The sequence below is a fragment of the Cololabis saira genome, chromosome 7 (assembly GCF_033807715.1).
Source record: "Cololabis saira isolate AMF1-May2022 chromosome 7, fColSai1.1, whole genome shotgun sequence".
NCBI classification, from domain to species: domain Eukaryota; kingdom Metazoa; phylum Chordata; class Actinopteri; order Beloniformes; family Belonidae; genus Cololabis; species Cololabis saira.
This window is the reverse complement of record NC_084593.1, coordinates 12,046,555-12,067,688: the sequence shown is the minus strand read 5'-3', so window position 1 is coordinate 12,067,688 and position 21,134 is coordinate 12,046,555. Positions and strand designations below refer to the sequence as shown.

Genomic DNA, 21,134 nt, shown 5'->3' with positions numbered 1-21,134 from the left:
GTGTGGGGGGGGGGGGGGGGGGGGGTGTCGTATGGGATGGGATGTTTTATTGTTTGTTTTTTATTGTTTTCTGATTGTCATTTTATTCTATATCCGGCTCCGGCGGTGGTCCGGGAGGCCTCAGCCTCAGCTCCAGCCTCAGCTCCAGCCTCAGCTCCAGCCTCAGCTCCAGCCTCCATTCCTGCCTCAGCTCCAGCTCCGGCTCCCGTTCCGGCACCGGTGATGGCCCCAGAACCCCGGCAGCCAGGGCCACGGACCCGGGCTCCCCCGCAGCCAGCGCCACGGACCCGGGCTCCCCCGCAGCCAGCGCAACGGACCCGGGCTCCCCCGCAGCCAGCGCCACGGACCCGGGTCCCTCCTCAGGCAGCTCCGAGGACCCGGGGTCTTCCCGAACCAGCTCCGGGCCTCCTGTGTCCCCCGACACCGGCTTCCCGCCTCCTGTGTCCCCCGACACCGGCTTCCCGCCTCCTGTGTCCCCGCCGACACCGGTTCCCCGCCTCCTGTGTCCGCCCCGACTCCGGCTCCCCGCCTCCTGTGTCTGCCCCGACTCCCCGACTCCTGTGTCCGCCCCGACTCCGGCTCCCCGCCTCCTGTGTCCGCCCCGACTCCGGCTCCCCACCTCCTGTCAGCCCCGACTCCGCCCTCTGTTTCTGAGGCGGTCCCGCCGCCCTCTGTTCCTGAGGCGGTCCCGCCGCCCTCTGTTCCTGAGGCGGTCCCGCCGCCCTCTGATCCTGTGGCGGCCCCGCCAGTCTCCGTTCCTGTGGCGGTCCTGCCAGTCTCTGTTCTGGAGGTGGTCCCGCCAGTCTCTGTTCTGGAGGTGGTCCCGCCAGTCTCTGTTCTGCAGGTGGTCCCGCCAGTCTCTGTTCTGCAGGTGGTCCCGCCAGTCTCTGTTCTGCAGGTGGTCCCGCCAGTCTCTGTTCTGCAGGTGGTCCCGCCAGTCTCTGTTCTGGAGGTGGTCCCGCCGGTCTCTGTTCCTCTTCCTGAGGCGATCCTGGATGGATCTGCCAAGCCCCCAGACCGACCTCCCGACCAGCCTGCTGCGCTCCCAGACCGACCCCCGGACCAGCCTGCCAAGCCCCCAGACCGACCGATCACAGAGGACCGCCCCCGGAGCTTTGGCCGTGTGTTGGCATCTCGGCATAGTGAATTACCTGGGCAGGTTCGTCCCAGACCTTGCAACAGTGGGACAGCCGTTGTATAACCTGCTACAGAGCAAGAACCTCTGGACCTGGAGACTCGCAGCAGTCAGCTTTTGAGGAAATTAAAAGAATGCTGACAAACACGCCTGTTCTTTCCTTTTATGACGTCACGAGGCCCACAGCTGTATCTGCAGATGCCAGTAGTTATGGACAGGGAGCTGCGCTGCTCCAGCTCCATAGAGAAGAGTGGAAGCCAGTAGCCTACTGCTCCATATCTTTCTCTGAAGCTGAAAAACGCTACACCCAGATAGAGAAGGAGTGTCTGGCTGGCGTGTGGGCTTGTGAAAGGTTTGACAAGTATCTGTGTGGCTTAGATGAATTCAGGCTTGAGCCGTTACTGCCACTCACCGACAGCCAGAGCCTCGATAAAGTTCCTTTTAAGATGTCAACGTCTCTTAATGCGACTTATGAGGTACACACCAGTGGCTGTGTATATGTCAGGAAAAACCCTTGTCATTGCTGATGCTTTTCCCCGAAGCCCACAGACTTACACAAAGAGAGTGAGACACACAGGATGCTGTGCTTCTTTTTATTTATGTGGCAAAAGAACTTGGTGTTGGCTGTAAAACCAAATCTAGGCACTGTCGAATCCGCCGACATTTTGTGCCCTCATCCGTGGATCCGTGAAAGGGATTAGAGGGGGAGTGAGGGCAGGAGAGGACGAGCGCCGACGCAGTTTGTCACAAAATTCACGTGATTGATTGGTACCACTTGAGGGGGGCATATAATGCGATTTAAATAAAAACAAAACTGTGCCTGTGGTGTAGTCTGTGATATCAGGTATACGCCGTATACCGAATAGAAAATGTCAATGATTTGCGTGTACCCAGAGGTCCTAGACAGTATTCTAAGAATCTAAACGTGAAATCAAACATAAAAACATTTAGAGACAGAATAAAACAAGAATAATGAGATAAAAATCTAATTTATGATCAAACATCAACAATCCAGTAAATGATTTAGTGTTTAAATGTGCCAAAGATCAAATAACACAATAAACCGAAAAACTAAAGATAAATGGTGGACATTTTCTTCTTCATCATCATCATGACACTGAGGAACCAGAGTCCAAGTCTAGGATCCAACAGAGACTGTTTCTCTTACAGGACTAAACTGGACACAGAGACACTGAGGAAGCAAACCAGGACCCCAACCAGGACCCCAATCCAAATCCAGGACAGAGAGGTTCAGTGAAGGTGGTGTTGATGGTGTGGAGGTGGATCAGTCTGTCAGAGACGACTTCATAGAAGGACAGCGTTCCAGCAGGAACGTCCACATACACTGCTACTTTGCCAGAGTCTGAAGATGGAGATGAGGAGATGATGGATGTTTCTCTGTTATTGTGCCAGACACGGTACCGACCACCTCGATAGTAGTCCAGACTCCAGGAATGATCGTTTCCTCCAAACCAACAGTCACCAGGGTTTCCTCTCCTGCTGATTCTTCTGTAACTCACTGATACAGAAACGTCTCCGCTCCACTGAACCTCCCAGTAACAGCGACCCGTCAGAACTTCTCTACACAGCAGCTCACGAAGAACATGAAACCTGTCTGGATGATCAGGATATGATTGATCCTCCTTCACAAGTGTCATCTTCCTGTTGTCATCAGACAGTTTGATGTTTTTGTGGACTGTGTTTATGTCAATGGTGAGTTGACAGGAATCTGATGGAGAGAACAAACAAGCAGCTGCAGTTATTATTGTTCAGTTATTAATCACTGATGGATTCATGAACGAGTGAAGATGGTTGAATGCCCATGCGCAGCTTTACGCGGATGACGCGGCTATTTTTGTCCCCGCAAAAAACACCAGAGGCTGCCCAGATTCTGACCTCGGCAGTGACGAAGGTTCAGGACTGGCTGGAAAACTCATGCCTTTCCCTAAATGTTAAAAAAAGTGTGTTTTTCACCAAACAGCCACCTAAAACTGTCTGTTATGGCGTGTTTCTGAGAGGAGAGGAGCTTGCTCTGGTAAAAGAGTTCAGGTATCTTGGAGTCGTTCTTGACTCAACTCTCTCATTTAAGAAACACATCAAAAAGGTGACAAAGTCGGTCAAATATAATCTAGCTAATTTCAGACGAATAAGGAATCCACTACTGCAGCTCTCATGTTTTTACACTGTATGATTCTTTCTCATATCGATTACTGTTTTACAAGCTGGGCACTGGCATGTTCTACAGCATAAACCGATAGAGTAACTCTATAAAGAAGCCTTAAAGACACTGGATAAAAAAACTCCTATCACATCTGTCATATCCTCATAAAGTATGATTTTTCAAGCTTTTATAGTTATAGAGTTTTCAAATTTGCTTGTTTTCTCCAAAGAAGCCTACATGGTCTAGCCCCGCGACCTCTGAGGGAATTCATTAAAAAAAGGTCTGTCAAATCCATGAAAACCAGGGCCTGCGACAGAGGAGATGTTGAGTTTCCCTGCAGGCGCACTGCGTTCGGCAGGAATGTTCTGTCCATCTTGGGGGGGGGGGGCTATTGGAATAGTCTTCCTACAACTATTATAATCATCATATCATTATCTTGCAAAACAGAACCCTCTGCAGTGGATGACAGCGACCTGCAAGCTTTGGAGAGATTTGTTGTGCTAATGTATGACAGATCCAGCGATGTCACAACTGTGAATGAGGCGAGGCTTGATCTCTTTGCCAGAAACAAAGACCATACGACCTGATCCCACCAACTCAAGCAGCACTCAAAGAGCATGCCAAACATGCATTTTATGAGGCTGGATACGTGTGGGGACAGGCATTAAAGCCACAACCACAAATGCCAAGCCCATCTGACTGGGGATGGATAAAACAAGATGAGGAATGGAAAATCTTTTGGACTCCTTTTCCACCTATTGCAGAGTTGTTGGGAGTTGACCAAATGCGGGTGCACCAAGGCATGTACTGGAAGGTGTAAGTGCTTCAGATATGGACTCACTTGTACATGTCTGTTTAGTTGCCCCTGCTAGATCCTATCTGCATATTCTTTTTGCCAGGGTTACTCCCCCTTGGCACCTGTGTTTTCAGGTGTAGACCTATGGCTCGGCTCCCCATGGCCACATCAGTTTGTCTTCAGTTTTACCAGTTAATCGCATTTTTAGTTTAGTTCTTTAGTATTTTTTTCCACTGGCTAAATACCAGTGAGAGATATTTTTAGTTGAGGAGATACTTTGTAATGTCAGCACCTCTACCTTTTATTTGTGAGGGATATTTTCAGTTTATCATGATTCCACGGCTATGTCAGTCAGAGCTGCTGTTGCCTCTAGATCTGCCCATATTGCCATTCAGTAAATAATTGTTCAATTATTTTTTGGAGCGCTATCCATTCAGCACCAAAGCTGGCCATTTTAATAATCTTCCTTTTTGTTTCTCCATTCCTTACTATTTATTTGACAATGTTACTGTCTGTTCATTTAGGTAAAAAAAATAAAAAATAAAAAAACAAAAAAAATAAAAACCTCCCTTGTGACTGTTACCTTGTTGTGGTAAGGGAGCTTGTGCACTTCACTGAACCCTGAGAGCTATGCCGTTAGGAGGGAACTCCTGGCAGGTTTTACCACATCGGACAGGTCAAGGGTGAGGAGTTAGACAAAATACAGTGGAGACTGCTCATGCCAATTTCCATGCCTATATCACCAACCAAACAATTACATCACTTAATTGATCGACCAAGGTGGCAGCCATCTTGAAAAATGGCCGCCAATTTGAAATTTCAAGTGGCCCGGACAATTTTCTTGTCAAGTGACCCATGGAGACTGCTCATGCCAATTTTCATGCCTATATCACCAACCAAACAATTACATCACTTAATTGATCGACCAAGGTGGCGGCCATCTTGAAAAATGGCCGCCAGCTTGAAATTTCAAGTGGCCCGACCAATTTTCTTGTCAAGTGACCCATGGAGACTGCTCATGCCAATTTTCATGCCTATATCACCAACCAAACAATTACATCACTTAATTGATCGACCAAGGTGGCGGCCATCTTGAAAAATGGCCGCCAGCTTGAAATTTCAAGTGGCCCGACCAATTTTCTGATCAAGTGACCCATGGAGACTGCTCATGCCAATTTTCATGCCTATATCACCAACCAAACAATTAGATCACTTAATTGATCGACCAAGGTGGCGGCCATCTTGAAAAATGGCCGCCAGCTTGAAATTTCAAGTGGCCCGACCAATTTTCTTGTCAAGTGACCCATGGAGACTGCTCATGCCAATTTTCATGCTTGTATCACCAAATGCACGATTCTGCCTAAAATCCACTCTTAGCCGCTCCACTATTAGAGACAGCTCTACTTTACCCTCGTTTAAGCAAAACGTAAAATATGGCTGAAGGAAAACCAGAGGTGTGAACATTAATTGGGTTATTAGAATAAATTCGACTTTGTAACTGTAATTAGGGCCCGAGCACTGAAAGTGCGAAGGCCCTATTGTATCTGTAGGAATTACATTTTTTTCTCTGTTTTTTTTTTTCCTTCTACCGACGAAATGAGGGCCATTTTGCCCCCCTAAACGTGCCCCAAAAGTCACCAAATTTTGCACGCATGCAAGGCCTGGTGAAAAATTTGATATTTAATGGTTTGCATTAATGGGCGTGGCCTAATGGCTCAACAGCGCCCCCTAGAGAACTTTGTCGCCTCAAGCCCCACCATACGGTTTAACGTACATGCACGAAAATCGGTACACACCTGTATCATGTCGCAACTTAAAGAAATGTCTCTTGGCGCCATGGCCGAAACAGAACAGGAAGTCGGCCATTTTGAATTAATCGTGTAATTTTGGCGCAATTTATGCCATTTCTTCAGCTTCTTCGCCCGAACCGTAACGTGCACCCATGTGTGTTATACATCAAAATGTGCGTCTCGATCCTGCGGCGATACGCATTACTTTTCTCAGTCAAAAGCGTTACCGTGGCAACGATAGACGCCAAAAAGTGCGCCCCCCCTTCATCTGATTGGTCGATATGTGATAGTTCCTATTTTCTGCAATAACTTTTGAATGGTTTGACATAAAGACTCGTGGGTGGTGTCATTGGACTCGGTTTTGAGTCCATGAACATAATTGGTGCAAATTAGCCCCGTCCCTTCATCTGATTGGTCGATATCTGATAGTTCCTACTTTCTGCCATACATTTTGAATGGTTTGATATAGAGAGTCGTGGATGGTGTCATCCGCTAAATGTTCAGGCCTGAAGACATCTACATGCAAGTCATACAAGCGCTTCCAGTGCAGCACGCCTGAACGTGCACAAGGGTGCGAGGGCCCGTTCATCACTGCTTGCAGCTTTAATTGATAATTGTATTTCTAATGTAAGGGTTTTTTTTGTGTTTTTTTCTCTCTCTTCTCTGGGGGGGTGTTGCTGGTCATAAACAGTCCTGTCGTGACCCGTTACTGTATCATTACGTACTTTCAGTATGTATACAAATCTACAATGGTCCATACATAATAACAAATATGTATGCTATAATACCAACAATGTCCACTTCCCACGGATCCTCCTGGACTAAGTGTCGCAGTGTAACCCAGAGCGGCTCGGTCCCCGCTGTGTGTGAGAGCGGGGAGCAGGGCCGCCGGTCCGGGCTGCTGCTGCTTTTTACCTAGTTCTGTCGTATCTTTTAATGTGTTTTTGTTGGTATGAATGTCATATCTTGTCTACTTTGTCTGCTGATGTCCGATTCTGTGTCTGGCATTAATTTGCCACGGGGACGGATGGTGGAAATTAGACTCTGGCTACAACCATACATATTTAGACTTGTGTCTATTAATATATACAGTCCCTGTCTAACAAATAAAGTGAATTGAATTTAATTTAATTTAATTGAATAAAAAAACACTTACACTTCCTCAGACCTGGTCTCAACCATCGTTGTCCAGCAGGCTCCACCCTGAAAGGAGGAGGGGGGTCAGACCAGCTCAGTCTCTTTCAGAGGAAGCAGAGATGTCAGAGCCCCCACACTCCCATTACCTGTTGGGCACTCCCGTATCGCTAAATAACATCCCACCACATCCCTGAGCAATCACCTGAGGTGGAGGAAAACCCCCACACCTGTGCCAACATAACTACCAAAAGATACCCCCCCCCCCCCCCCCCCCCAGCAGTGTGTCCATACCTGAGAGTATCCAGCCTCCAGCGGGGATCCTTCAGTCCAGCAGACAGAAGCTCCCCTGCTGACTCCCCTGGATGGTTGTAGCTCAGGTCCAGCTCTCTCAGGTGGGAGTGGTTGGAGGTCAGAGCTGAGACCAGAGAAGAACTTCCTTCCTCTGAAATCAGACAGCCTGACAGCCTGCAGACACACAACACAGGTCTGCTGCATGTTCTCTGCATGTGTTCTGCTGCAAACATATTTGGCAGCATGTTCACTGGAACTGGAAAAGACTTGAATGAATCCTGACCTGAGAGACTCCAGTTTACAGTGTGGACTCTCCAGTCCAGGACACAGCTTCTCCAGTCCAGAATCCTGCAGGTCGTTGTTGCTCAGGTCCAGTTCTGTCAGACTGGAGGACTGAGAGCTGAGAACTGAGGACAGAACTGGACAGATGTCCTCTGAGAGGTTACAGCCACTCAGTCTGGAGACGGAAGAAAAGAACAACAACCAGGTTAGTTCACTGTTATGGAAGAAAATGTAGTTGTGTCTCCAACTGTTCTGCTGGTCTTCAGTAAAGTTTGTGTTAAATTATTTCAGCAACAAACAATTCAAGCTGCTTTACATGATAAAAACCTGAAAAGTAAAGAGGAAAAAATTAAAAACATGACTTTTAGTCCGGTTGGCCGAATAAACAAAAGGTGGACTTCTTTACTACAATTTAGTCCGGAAATTAACAGTTTAAATCTGAATCCAGATGGTTTCAATAATCCATTAAAGGCAGCTGTAAATAGGGGTGTGATTTGGATTTAAAGGAACTGAGGGTTGAACCTCCAGCGTTCCTGCAGGTTTCTGGAAGTTTGTTCCAGATCTGTGGAGAATAGAAGCTGAATGCTGCCCACCATCCCCAGTAAAAACAGAAATGAAAGTGTTTCCTTGTCAGAGTTCATGCTTGTGTGTGTGTCTCTGGAAATGAAAGAACCAGCGTAAACTCACTCATTTGAGGTTGTGCTGAAAAAAAGACTCAAACAAGTGAAGAAAACGTGAAATCTGGAGGAAATACCAGACGTAGTCAGAAACTACCCTCCACGCCAGAGGTCCAACATGTGTTTGCTGCTACTTACAGAACTTTCTTGGAGGCTTGGACCACCGGCAGCAGCCTCCGTAGATCCTCCTCTGAAGCTGAGAACTTCTTCAGGTCAAACACCTCCAGATCTCCTGATGACAGTAAGATGAAGACCAGAGCAGACCACTGAGCAGGAGACAGTTTATCTGTGGAGAGACGTCCAGACCTCAGGGACCGTTGGACCTCCTCCACCAAAGAATGATTGTTCAGTTCATTCAGACAGTGGAACAGATTGATGCTTCTCTCTGCAGACAGGTCCTCACTGATCTTCTCCTTGATGTATTCAACTGTTTCCTGATTGTTCTGTGAACTTCTTTGGTTTGATGTCATCAGACCTCGTAGGAGGTTCTGATTGGTCTCCACTGAAAGACCCAGGAGGAAGCGCAGGAACAAGTCCAGGTGTCCGTTTGGACTCTGTAAGGTCTTGTCCACAGCTGTCTGATAAAAACCGGTTGAAGAACGGTGAGTTGTTAGTTGATGTCCCAGCAGGTTGACTCCAGAGCTGATGAAAGTTTGATGGACATGAAGAGCAGCCAGAAACTCCTGGACACTCAGATGGATGAAGCAGAAGACCTGGTCCTGGTACAGGCTGCTCTCCTCTCTAAAGATCTGGGTGAACACTCCTGAGTACACTGAAGCCTCTCTGGCATCGATGCCACACTCTCTCAGGTCTGGTTCATAGAAGATCAGGTTTCCTTTCTGCAGCTGCTCAAAAGCCAGTTTTCCCAGATACTCCACCATCTTCCTGCTCTCTGGACTCCAGTGTGGATCCGTCTCAGCTCCTCCATCATATTTGACCTTCTTCTGTTTGGCCTGGACCACCAGAAAGTGGATGTACATCTCAGTCAGGGTCTTGGGCAGCTCCCCTCCCTTTCTGGTTTCCAGGACGTTCCCAAGGACGTTCTCCAGTACCGTAGCAGTGATCCAGCAGAAGACGGGGATATGGCACATGATGTGGAGGCTTCGTGATGTCTTGATGTGGGAGATGATCCTGCTGGTCTGCTCCTCATCTCTGAACCTCTTCCTGAAGTACTCCTCCTTCTGTGGGTCAGTGAACCCTCTGACTTCTGTCACCATGTCAACACAGTAAGGAGGGATCTGATTGGCTGCTGCGGGTCGTGTGGTGATCCAGAGACGAGCAGAAGGAAGCAGGTTCCCCCTGATGAGGTTTGTCAGCAGCACATCCACTGAGGTGGACCTTCTTGGGTCACTGACGATTGTAGAGTTGTGGAAGTCCAGAGGAAGTCGACACTCATCCAGACCGTCAAAGATGAACGCGACCTGGAAGTCTTCAAAGCTGCAGATTCCTTTGGTTTCAGAGAAGAATCCATGAACTAGTTCCACCAAGCTGAACTTCTCCTCTCTCAGCACATTCAGCTCTCTGAAGGTGAATGGAAGCAGGAACTGGATGTCCTGGTTGGTTTTGCCTTCAGCCCAGTCCAGACTGAACTTCTGTGTTAACACTGTTTTCCCAATGCCGGCCACTCCCTTGGTCATCACTGTTCTGATTGGTCCTCCTCTTCCAGGTGGGGGTTTAAAGATGTCTTCCTGTCTGATGGCTGTTTCTGCTCCGTCTGGTTTCCTGGAAGCTGCTTCAATCTGTCTGACTTCATGTTCTTCATTGACCTCTCCGGTCCCTCCCTCTGTGATGTAGAGCTCCGTGTAGATCTGCTCCAGAAGGGTTGTCTTTCCTGCTTTAGTGATCCCCTCAAACACATGCTGGTGCTTCTTCTGCAGCTGACCTTTGAGTTTGGATTGACAAACGGCAGCGACGGTATCTAAATAAAGATTAAATAAAGGAAACCACTAAGTGATTAAAACCAGCCCACAACAAGTTCTACTTCCTCTAAAGAATCAACATTTCAACATTTACTGATCAGTGGTTCAATGAGGAGTATTGAAGCATTTTCCTCCCAAAAACCCCTCCGATCAATCAGAGGAACAAGAACAGTGTTTCCTCTACGATTCACTTCAGACACACCAGTTGTGTTTGTTTTGTGTTTGCTGGAACTGAATATTGAATCCACACGGTTCAACACATTAGAATAAAACTTTTATATACTGAGGTATTAATGACCCTATTAATGAGATATTCCTAACAGAAGACTGGTGCAAAAAGATGAGCTGAGTTACTCCACCTTCCAGTGGGTTTAATGTTGTGTCTGATCTGTGAATGTTGGTCATCTACTGAGACATGCAGTGTCGTTTATCCAGCAGCTCAGATGTTCAGAGAAACGTCTTACTGCTCTGCAGGAGGTCAGCCAGCTTCTCCTGCTTCCTCCTCCTCAAGAACTTCACTGTGATCTTCATGAATGCCTCTCTGATGCTTTTCTGCTCCTCATCTTCATCCTCCTCCAGACTCTCTGAGGATTCTGGGTAATCTGGACTCAGAACCTTCTGGATCTTCTTCAGCTCATCCATCACAAGATTGACGATGTCGTCCTCCAGCAGCTGGAACAGAAGACCACATGAATGACCCAACCAGACTGAAATCATGGAGACAAACATCCATGATGGACAGACTGACAGTTCACTGGTCTACAAAGACCAGCATGGAGACAAACATCAGGTCCATGATGGACGGACTGACAGTCCACTGGTCTACAAAGACCAGCATGGAGACAAACATCAGGTCCATGATGGGCAGACTGACAGTCCACTGGTCTACAAAGACCAGTATGGAGATGGACATCAGGACAGCAGATGGAGAAGCAGTTGTTGTTCATGTACAGACCTGAAAGATGGAGTCCAGCTGGGTCTGATGCTGCTGGACAGACGGACCACTGGGGGACTCTGAGATCTGCTGGTCCACTCTGTGGAGGAATCATGAAGAACTAGGTCACATCATGTCTGAAAGTCCATGGAGTCATGTTTGGATGAGAACAGTCCACCAGAGGACTTCCTGTTATGTTGAAGGTTTGCTGGTCCTCCTGAGACGACTGAGAACGTCTGCGTTTTACTCCCAGTACAAGCTCTCATTCTGGTGGTACAAGAAGGTCCACAAAGAACCAACTTCCAATCTGGGTTAAGGAGGCTGACACCACCTCCACCTTTAAAACTAAACTTAAAACTTTTCTGTTTAGTAAAGCCTATAGTTAGTGTTTAGTAAACCTCTAGCTGGTGTTGGTAAATATGTAGGTAGTGTAAACTGTAGTGTGTTAGAGTCAGTAGTCATAGTTGCAACTATAGAACAAGACTATAATAGTTAGTCTCAAATATAGCTTCATGGTAGATATGCTGCTATAGGCCTAGGCTGCAGGGGGGCATCGACATGATCCGCTGGGCTGTGCCTCTCACCCTTCTTCTCCTCTCCTCTTCCCTTCCTCTCTTCTCCATTTCCATTTTTATTTATTATAAATATCTCATAGCTATTGTTTTTGTCCATCGCTCCTGTAGTTTCTTGTGCTGGCCCCCCTTTTTTCTCTTTTGTGCATGTTTGCAGGCCAGAGCCTCGGGAGCTGTGTTCTGGCGTGCGGTCCCGGTCCCCCCCCCATCCCCGGTCATCCCGTTGCTGCTTCCACCTGCCTACATGGATGTCTGCTGTGTGCTGCTGACATACCAACATCTGTTGTATTAAACGCTATATAAATAAAATTTAATTGAATTGAATTGAGTTGAAAAGAGTCCACAAAGACCACCTTCTCAACAGATCAATGTTCACAGGGTTCCAGGAACCATCTGTCCTCCTGCATCCAGCAACACCTGCCACCTGAGGAGAACTTCCTCCCTAAATGATGTTGCAACCACCGCAAAAGGTTGCCCCCTGCTGTACAAACCAGTGGACTACAGTCACTCAGAAGAGCCTCCAACACCCCCCTTTATAGTCTGCTGTGTTTCTGGAACATCAACAACCATCTAAGAATGGCAGCAAAACAGAGAAATGTTCACTTTAAACATGTTACGATGAAAACGTTTCAGTCTCAGTTACGTTTTTCAGAAACAACGTTTACAAACAAATCACCTCTTTGAAGGACAACCAGGAGCATCGTTAAAACTGATAATTAAATCCTTTGATGCATCACTTTTCAAGGACACACAGCTGGGACCAGGTCCAGGTCCAGGTCCAGGTTCAGGTTCAGGTTCAGGTCCAGATTGTATCCTGTAATAAAGGTGTTTGGTGACGTGAGGTCATGTTCTGGTCTCTGGAAAGATCCTAGACACAACTTGTAAAAACATTTCAGTCTCTGTTACGTTTTTCAGAAACATTTATGTAAAACTCACCTCACTGAGGGAGAATGTCGGGTATCTTTAAAATCTAAAATTACATCAAATGACTTGTCACTCTTCAAGGACACACAGCTGAGTCCAGGTCCAGGTCCAGGTCTAGATTCAGTTTCAGGTCCAGGTCCAGGTTCAGGTTCAGGTCCAGGTCCAGGTTGTTTCCTGTAATAAAGGTGTTTGGTGAGGTGAGGGCTGAACTCTGACGTGCAGAAGAGTCATGGACAGTTAGAGGTGATCATCTCACCTCTCTTCTTCTCTCCGACTCTCAGGTTTTCCCCTCGGGGAGGTTTTAGAGGGAAGGACTCCCTCCTCTCTGTCCTCACACTGATCCATGCTGCTGGATTCACATCAGCTCACACACACCTTCTACCTTCATCTGCAGAGGAAACACACGTCATTGTAGATGTACAACAACCAGCTGCTCCATCTTCATTTTTTGATGCAGGTGTTTTTTTGTCGTAAATAAATGATGTAGTGATGAAAAGGCAGCAGCTTCTCTCTAAAGTCTGAGCTCAGTCCTGGATATCACATCTCTAAATATAAATGTGTATTTTAAGAGTTTTAGTGTTTAATTGTTGTGTTTTGATAACTTAAAGCTCAGTGTGACTGGTGAAATATGTCTACATCCTCCTAAAATAATAGTAACATTTATGCAGCATGTTTCTAAGCAACCTTGAAAAAGTTTTTAAAAAGCAGCAAAGACTTAAAACAAAAGTAAAAAGTTAAAAAGGCTTCCTGATAAACGGACCAGTGACAACAATAATTAAAGCTGCAAGCAGCGATGAACAGGCCCTCACTCTCATGGCCACCGTCCCACATAAGCATATCAGAAATGACACCACCCACGACTTCCTATGTCAAACCATTCAAAAGTTATAGCAGAAAATAGGGACAACCAATCAGAAGAAGGGGCGGGGCTTATTCAGGCCAATGAAGCTCAAGGACTCAATACAGAGCCCGATGACACCACCCACGACTCTCTATGTCAAACCATTCAAAAGTTATAGTCAGAAAATAGGGACAACCAATCAGAAGAAGGGGCGGGGCTAATTTTCACCAATTATGGTCAAGGACTCAATACCCAGTCCGATGACACCACCCACGACTCTTTATTTTAAACCATTCAAAAGTTACGGCAGAGAATAGTATTCTAGGGGGCGCTGTTGAGCCGTTAGGCCACGTCCATTAATGCAAACCATGAAATATCAAATTTATCACCAGGCCTGGCTTGCATGGAAAATTTGGTGACTTTTGGGGAACTATCAAATATGGACCAATCAGATGAAGGGGAGGCGCGCTTTTTGGCATCTAGCGTCGTCACGGTAACACTTTTGAAAGAGAAAAGTAATGCGCGTAGTCACAGGATGGAGACGCATATTTTTTATGTATAACGCGATTAATTCAGATTGTTCCAAATGGCCGACTTCCTGTTCGGTTTCGGCCATGGCGCCAAGAGACTTTTCTTTAAGGTGCGACATGGTACAGGTGTGCACCCATTTTCGTTCATGTACGTCAAACCGTATTATGGGGCTTGAGGCACAACGTTTTTTCTGTCTGAACCAATCAGATGCAGGGTGGGTGCGCTTTTTGGCGTCTAGCGTCGCCACGGTAATGCCTTTGAAAGAGAAAAGTAATGCGTGTTGTCGCAGGATGGAGACGCACATTTTGATGTATAACACACCTGGGTGCACATTATGGTTCGGGCCTTATTAACTGCCGAAGGAATGGCATAAATTTCGCCAAAATGACACGATTCATTCAAAATGGCCGACTTCCTGTTCGGTTTCAGCCATGGCACCAAGAGACTTTTCTTTAAGTTGCGCCATGATACAGGTGTGTACTGATTTTCGTGCATGTACGTCAAACCGTTTGTGGGGCTTGAGGCAAGTTTTCTAGGGGGCGCTGTTGAGCCATTTTGCCACGCCCATTAATGCAAACCATTAAATATCAAATTTTTCGCCAGGCCTGGCTTGCCTGCAAAATTTGGTGACTTTTTGGGCACGTTTAGGGGAGCAAAAAGGCCCCCCTTTCGTCAGAATAAGAAAGAAGAAAAAAGAAAAAATTCCTACAGATACAATAGGGCCTTTGCATTGTCAGTGCTCGAGCCCTAATGATAAAGGTGTCGTCTGTATGACACCTGTCCATCCATCATTTATAACTGCTTATTCCAGTGCAGGGTCACGGGGCTCTGCTGGATTCTCTACCAGCTGTCTTCAGGTGAGAGGCAGGAGCTCACCTGGACAGGTAACCATTCCATCACAGGCAACACCTCCCAACAAAATGAAAGCCTGCTAACCCAGATTTTATCCTTATCTGTTTCATCCTCTTATTCTTGGACAGTTACATGTTCTCAGGGTACCTGGTGAATGATTGTGGTTTTTGCTTTACAATCTGAAGCATCTGATCGTTTGTCTCCAGCTAATAGTGAGCAGACCGCTTCTTCTCACCAGACAGAAAGTGGTTTTTATACCCACTTTTGTTGGCATTAACCTTTTTATGCATGTAAAAGTTGGCCACACACGAACGCACGTTTTTGAATCCGGCTGTTTTACGTTCTATTATTTCAGAGGAGTTTTCAGAGGAAGTAAGGAAAGTGTATCATTCTTGCTTCGGCTTTCTTCTAGAAAAAAGGGGAGGAGCAGCAAACTAGCTCATTTGCCTTTAAAATAAAAAGGCACACATGAAAACCTGATAAGACCGGTTTATAATAGTTGAAACAGAAACAGGGAAGCCGGATTTATGTACAGTCTGTTGAATCACCGGCATCAAGAAACAGAATTCCTCTCTCGACCTGAACCAGCTTTTAAAAATGTTTCTGTAAATGTTTTTTTTTTTTTTAATTCACAAGATTAAAAAACAAAATGGTATAAAGTGTAATTATTAAATATTGGAGAAGGGGCAAGGTTAAATTAGTTTTACTTCCTAACCCTTTTCAGGCATGTTAAACACGATTTGTGTGATACGTGTTGTAATGCGCGTGCATGTACATAGGTATGTTTGTATATATAGGTGTGTACATGTACATAGGTAGGCTATGTATATATACTAGACCCTCCAGGAATCCGCGATTCCGTGATCGCAGAATTTTTCGCAGATTTCACGGCTGTCCGTGGATTTAATTCAATTCAATTCAATTCAATTTCAATTTTCAATTCAATTCAATTCAATTCAATTCAATTCAATTCAATTCAATTTTATTTATATAGCGTCTAATACAAAAGAGTTGTCTCTAGACGCTTTACAGAGACCCATACCCAGAACATGACCCCCGAGCAGTTATTACATAAACAATGGCAGGTAAAAACTCCCCTAGTGGGAGAAAAACCTTAAGCCAAACAGTGGCAAGGAAAAACTCCCCTTTAGGAGGGAAGAAACCTTGAGCAGGACCAGGCTCATAAGGGGGGACCCTCCTGCCGAGGGCCAGACTGGTGGGTCAGGGACGGCAACAGCACAGCAGGCAGGTGGAAGCAGCAACGGGATGACCAGGGGTGGGGACCGCAGGCCAGCACGCAGCTCCCGAAGCTCCGGCCCAATCAGCAAGTCCCAGGTTGGGGTGCAGGGTCGGGGAAAGACTTGTGCTCCGTAATGCAAGCTACAAGCCACCCACGACCACCTGCAGGACAAAAGAGAGAAAAGGGAGGAGAAGGGGGGGCCAGCAACAGGATGACCAGGGGTGGGGACCGCAGGCCAGCATGCAGCTCCCGAAGCTCCGGCCCAATCAGCAAGTCCCAGTTTGGGGTGCAGGGTCAGGGAAAGACTTGTGCTCCGTAATGCAAGCTACAAGCCACCCACGACCACCTGCAGGTTCCGGTGTCCGGCAAAGGATGCTGCAACATGGACAAAAGAGAGAAAAGGGGGGAGAAGGGGGGGCCAGCACAAGAAACTACAGGAGCGACTCTGACACACTAAAGGATTTACAGACCTTCCGTGGATTTCAATGTCTGGTGCAGAAAAGTCACTTTTACTGGGGGGCACCATCGCTGCACATTTTCGCATAAAGTTTGGAAAAAGGGGGAAGTGTTGTGAGTGACATGTCGGGACGCTCGGTCGCGACGTGCGGGACCCGCCCGGCGACCTCCGCACCCCTCGCAGAAAACCGCAACCCCCCAAACAGCAGCTCTCACCCGCGGGGGTGAGAGGAAAAAGGGAGTGCCGTCTCCGCGGCTGCCGGGGGACTCTGGATCCGCGCTGACCGCGTACCACTGCGCCTTTTAGCCCGCAGAATCAAGGATTTTAGCCCGCAGAATCAAGGATTTTAGCCCGCAGAATCAAGGATTTTTGACCGCGTTTTTCTGGAGGGTCTAATATACAGTACATAGGTATGTATATATAAATAAATGTGTAAATGTACATAGGTAAGTATGTATAGATTGGTGTGTACATGTAGATAGGTATGTATTTATAGATAGGTGTGTACAAGTACAAAGGTATGTATAGATAGGTGTGTTCATGTACATAGGTATGTATTTATAGATAGGTGTGTGCATGTACATTATTTTTAGAGATTTAATTATTTTGTGTACAGTCAGTTAAAATAGATTTTTTTATTCATATAAATGTATTTACGTGGGATTGTACTGTATATGTTCAAAATGTGTGTGTATGAATGTGTGTATATGTGTATCTATGTCTATTTATCTATAGATACATAAATTGATACTAGTGTAAACGTTGTTCTGCTCTATACAATTGTATTGAGGTGTCTGGAATGAATCAATAAGTCAAAAAAATTAAATGTAAAAGCTTGTCCAGTTCTTTGTTGGTTGCATTTCTTTCACAATTGGCTCAAGAACGATCCCAGATGCGGTAGAATCTTTTTTTGTGCACATTTTTATTGGCATAAATCAAATTTCAATGATCGGCGTCTGAACCACTCTATAAACCACGTCTTCGTAGTCAGAGTTTAATTTAAGGCTGATTTTATCTGCTTATTTTTTATCTGTGTCTTTTTCTTTCAAAGGCTTTAAACAAGTCAACTAGACTTCCTTTTTCTTGTCATCAAAGACGTGTCACCGTCTGTACAACAACAGAATCAGAATCAAAATCAGAATCAGAATCAGCTTTATTGGCCAAGTTTAAACATTGCCTGACAAGGAATTTGACTCCGGTTATTTCGCTCACTGTACCGTTTCCTGAAGTCCACTGTCATCTCCACAGTCTTGAGCGGGTTCAGCTCCAGGTGGTTCCGACTGCACCAGTGGACCAGCTGTTCCACCTCCCGTCTGTACGCGGACTCGTCACCTTCCCGGATCAGGCCGATGACGGTGGTGTCGTCCGCGTACTTCAGGAGCTTCACAGAAGAGTCCCCTGAGGTGCAGTCGTTGGTGTAGAGGGAGAAGAGCAGTGGCGAGAGGACACACCCCTGGGGGGCGCCAGTGTTGATGGTCCGGGTGCTTGATGGTGGTGCAGTTGGGGGAGTGGGGGGTGATGGTGGTGGTGGTGTGCTGCTGGCCTGATCTTTGAACCTGCAGTAAAAACTGTTCAGCTGGTTCGCGAGCCTAAGGCTGCCTGCAGAGCGTGGAGCTGTTCTTCTGAACCCGGTGATGTTCTGCAGAGTTCTCCACACAGAAGAGGGGTCAGGGTTGGCAGAGAGGCAATTCTGAAGCCGTTCGCTGTAGTTCCTCTTTGCTCTTCTGATCTCCCTCGTCAGCATGTTCCTGGCCGGCTTGAACAGGGCTCGATCACCGCTTCTATAAGCCTCCTCCTGGGCTTGGCTCAGCTTCCTGAGGTTCGGTGTGAACCAGGGCTTGTTGTTGTTGTATGTGCAGAAGGTCTTAAGCCTGAATTATGGTTCTGCATCAAATCGACGCCGTGCCTACGCCGTCACTGTGACACCGTCGGGAATCCTTCGGACTTCTCCGTCACTCCATTTCGACGCGGTGCAGTACCCCCCGTGACTGCTAGGTCGCAATCTTTTCCTGAATGGTTTATCCGACTTTTACGGTCACAGTGAATCAAAGAGATAAGGACAACTATTGTGCAAAAAACCCAAACAAAAAAAAATCAGCTACGGCGTCAGCGACGGCGTCAGCGACGGCGTCAGCGACGGCGTCAGCGACGGCGTCAGCGACGGCGTCAGCGACGGCGTACCCTACGCGTCGACGCGTACCCTACGGCGTAGGCACGGCATCGTTTTAACGCAGAACCATAACTCAGCCTTTAGTCTGCACACACATGTCCTCACAAAAACTGATGTAGGACGTCACAGTGTCCGTAAGTTCATGCAGATCTGAGGCAGCAGCTTCAAAAACACTCCAGTCCGTGCAGTCAAAGCAGACCTGAAGCTTCAGATTTGACTCTTCTGCCCACTTCTTCACAGTCCTCACTACAGGCTTATAGGTTTTTAATTTCTGCCTGTAGGTCGCGATCAGATGAACCAGACAGTGGTCAGAGTGTCCTAAAGCTGCGCGGAGAACAGACCAGTATGCATCCTTAATAACAGTGTAACAATGATCCAGAGTCTGCGTGTCCCTGCGGGGGGCAGGTAACATGTTGCCTGTATTTTGGAAGTTCGTGGGTGAGGTTTGCTCTGTTGAAATCCCCCAAAACAATGAACAGTGAGTTCGGGAGTTTTTTCTGCAAGTCTGTTATCTGGTCGGCCAGCAGTTGAGTGGCTTCAGTCACACACCCGTGCAGCGGTATGTAGACGGCGACCAGAACAAAGGATGAAAACTCCCGCTGTGAATAAAAAGGTCTGCAGTTCACAAAAAGTGTCTCTAAGTGAGGGCTACAAGAGTCTTTTAACACTGTGACATCCGTACACCAACCTTCGTTTATGTAGAAGCCTATTCCACCACCCTTTGTTTTGCCTGAAAGTTCCTTGCTGCAATCCGCTCGGATGAGCTGAAATCCCGGCAGCCGCACAGCGCTGTCCGGGACGAGATCACTGAGCCAGAGTTTCAGTGAAACACCGGCGGTAGATCTGCTAAAGTCACTTTTTTTTTTGATGAGTAGCAGCAGCTCATCCATCTTGTTCGCGACGGAGAGGACATTCCCCAGGTGTATTGAGGGGAGCAGGGTGCGGAAGCCTCTCTCCCTCAGCTTCACGAGAGCTCCCGCGCGCTTCCCCCGTCTGCGTCTCATGCAGAACCGGTAGAGGGCTGCTGCTGCTCCAACCTAAATCTCCTTAAAGCTATCCGGATCAGTGAAAACTGGGTAAAAAGTTCCGGAAGAAGACTTCCCAATGTTTAGCAGTGGCTCTCTGCTGAAGGTGACCCGTGGGGGGCAGCAGAAAACAGGAAAAATAAACAAAAAGCTAAAAAGTAGCAGAGCACGAAACACCGTGGCGACTATAGGAGGTGCATTCTTGGAAGATGAACTGTTCAGCTGGAAATGGAAGTCATTTTGTATCAGCCTTTGAGAGTTTCTCTGACCTGGATGATAGTCTTTTATTTCATATTTAGTTTGTACAAAAGCTTTAAATAAAGATTGAAACTTCAAAATGAAGTGAACAAGTTTACAGAAAACATTAAAGTTTCTGGAGACAAAGTTCAAACAGGAATCAAACTTACAGTTTGTTGGATCGGTCGACAGCTCTCCTGATGACTCGATTCCACGGAGTGAAAAACCAGATCTGAGTCTCAAAAAGGTTCACAGGTAAGAGTCCAGACTCCGCCCCCTTGTCTCCAGGTGTAATGCAGTCTTGTTAACTCTTGGTAGACTGGATTCAGTGAATGGATCCATGGAATGAGTAAAGTTCAGAAACTGTCAGAAGCAGCAGTGATGTTGGTGCTGATGCCAGATATTAATTTCTGCTGTGGTTTTATTGAGGAGAGTCGGCTCTCTGACCCTTGAGGACTGGAACTACTCTAGTCTTGTTCCTGTCAGTGGTTCCGACCAACCAGATGCTGTTTTTTTAGTTTCGTTGACAAGGAAGTACATACCTGACATGCATCAGCTGCATCTCAAACATCCAAACACATTTAGTTCTGCTGTATCTACCTGAGGATTCACAGATAAAAGAACGTGATCTGATCTGTCAACTCAGCTTCTCACGTCCCAGCAGCAGGTTCACCAGCAGAACCAAATGGACCACTTCAACCCAGTCAGAAGCAGCATCTGTGAAGGAAGTCCAACTGTTAAAGGAACTAACTCATTTCTAACATTTAACACAACTTACACAGAACCAACAACTGTGTTATATAACAGAACTAATGTGCCACAGTAACTGTTAAATAGTAACATAGAAAGTTTTGAGCGGCAGTTAATGTGTCGTTGCCTTGGTTACTGAGATGCTCTTTTTATGCTGGTTAGCTAGATGTTGCATCATCTCACCTCTTTTCTTCTCTCCGACTCTCTCCGACTCTTTTTTTTCCCCTCGGGGAGGTTTTAGAGGGAAGGACTCCCTCCTCTCTGTCCTCACACTGATCCATGTTGCTGGATTCACATCAGCTCACACACACCTTCTACCTTCATCTGCAGAGGAAACACACGTCATTGTAGATGTACAACGACCAGCTCTGACTGATCTTCTCTTCAGCTTCATGTCCGACAGCAGTGAGGAA

General features: G+C 46.8%; 1 protein-coding gene across 1 annotated transcript; it reads right to left on the bottom strand.

Moving 5' to 3' along the window:
- Positions 1-2,307: 2,307 nt before the first annotated feature.
- Positions 2,308-20,443, bottom strand: LOC133447771 (NLR family CARD domain-containing protein 3-like). Its single transcript, XM_061726497.1, has 10 exons — positions 20,142-20,443; positions 12,875-13,006; positions 12,631-12,732; positions 11,144-11,222; positions 10,653-10,860; positions 8,408-10,187; positions 7,594-7,767; positions 7,311-7,484; positions 7,039-7,085; positions 2,308-2,864 (listed from the first exon to the last, which is right to left on the bottom strand). The coding sequence occupies exons 2-10, from the start codon at positions 12,961-12,963 to the stop codon at positions 2,308-2,310; spliced, it is 3,210 nt and encodes a 1,069-aa protein (XP_061582481.1). The 5' UTR covers positions 12,964-13,006; positions 20,142-20,443.
- Positions 20,444-21,134: the final 691 nt, after the last annotated feature.

Coding starts and splice junctions, on each gene's coding strand:
- LOC133447771 (XM_061726497.1), bottom strand. CDS start 12,963: ATGGATCAGTGTGAGGACAGAGAGGAGGGAGTCCTTCCCTCTAAAACC. Junction 12,733..12,874: donor AGTCGGAGAGAAGAAGAGAG/GTGAGATGATCA, acceptor AACTGAATCTAG/ACCTGGACCTGGACCTGGAC. Junction 11,223..12,630: donor CGACATTCTCCCTCAGTGAG/GTGAGTTTTACA, acceptor ATTCCTCCACAG/AGTGGACCAGCAGATCTCAG.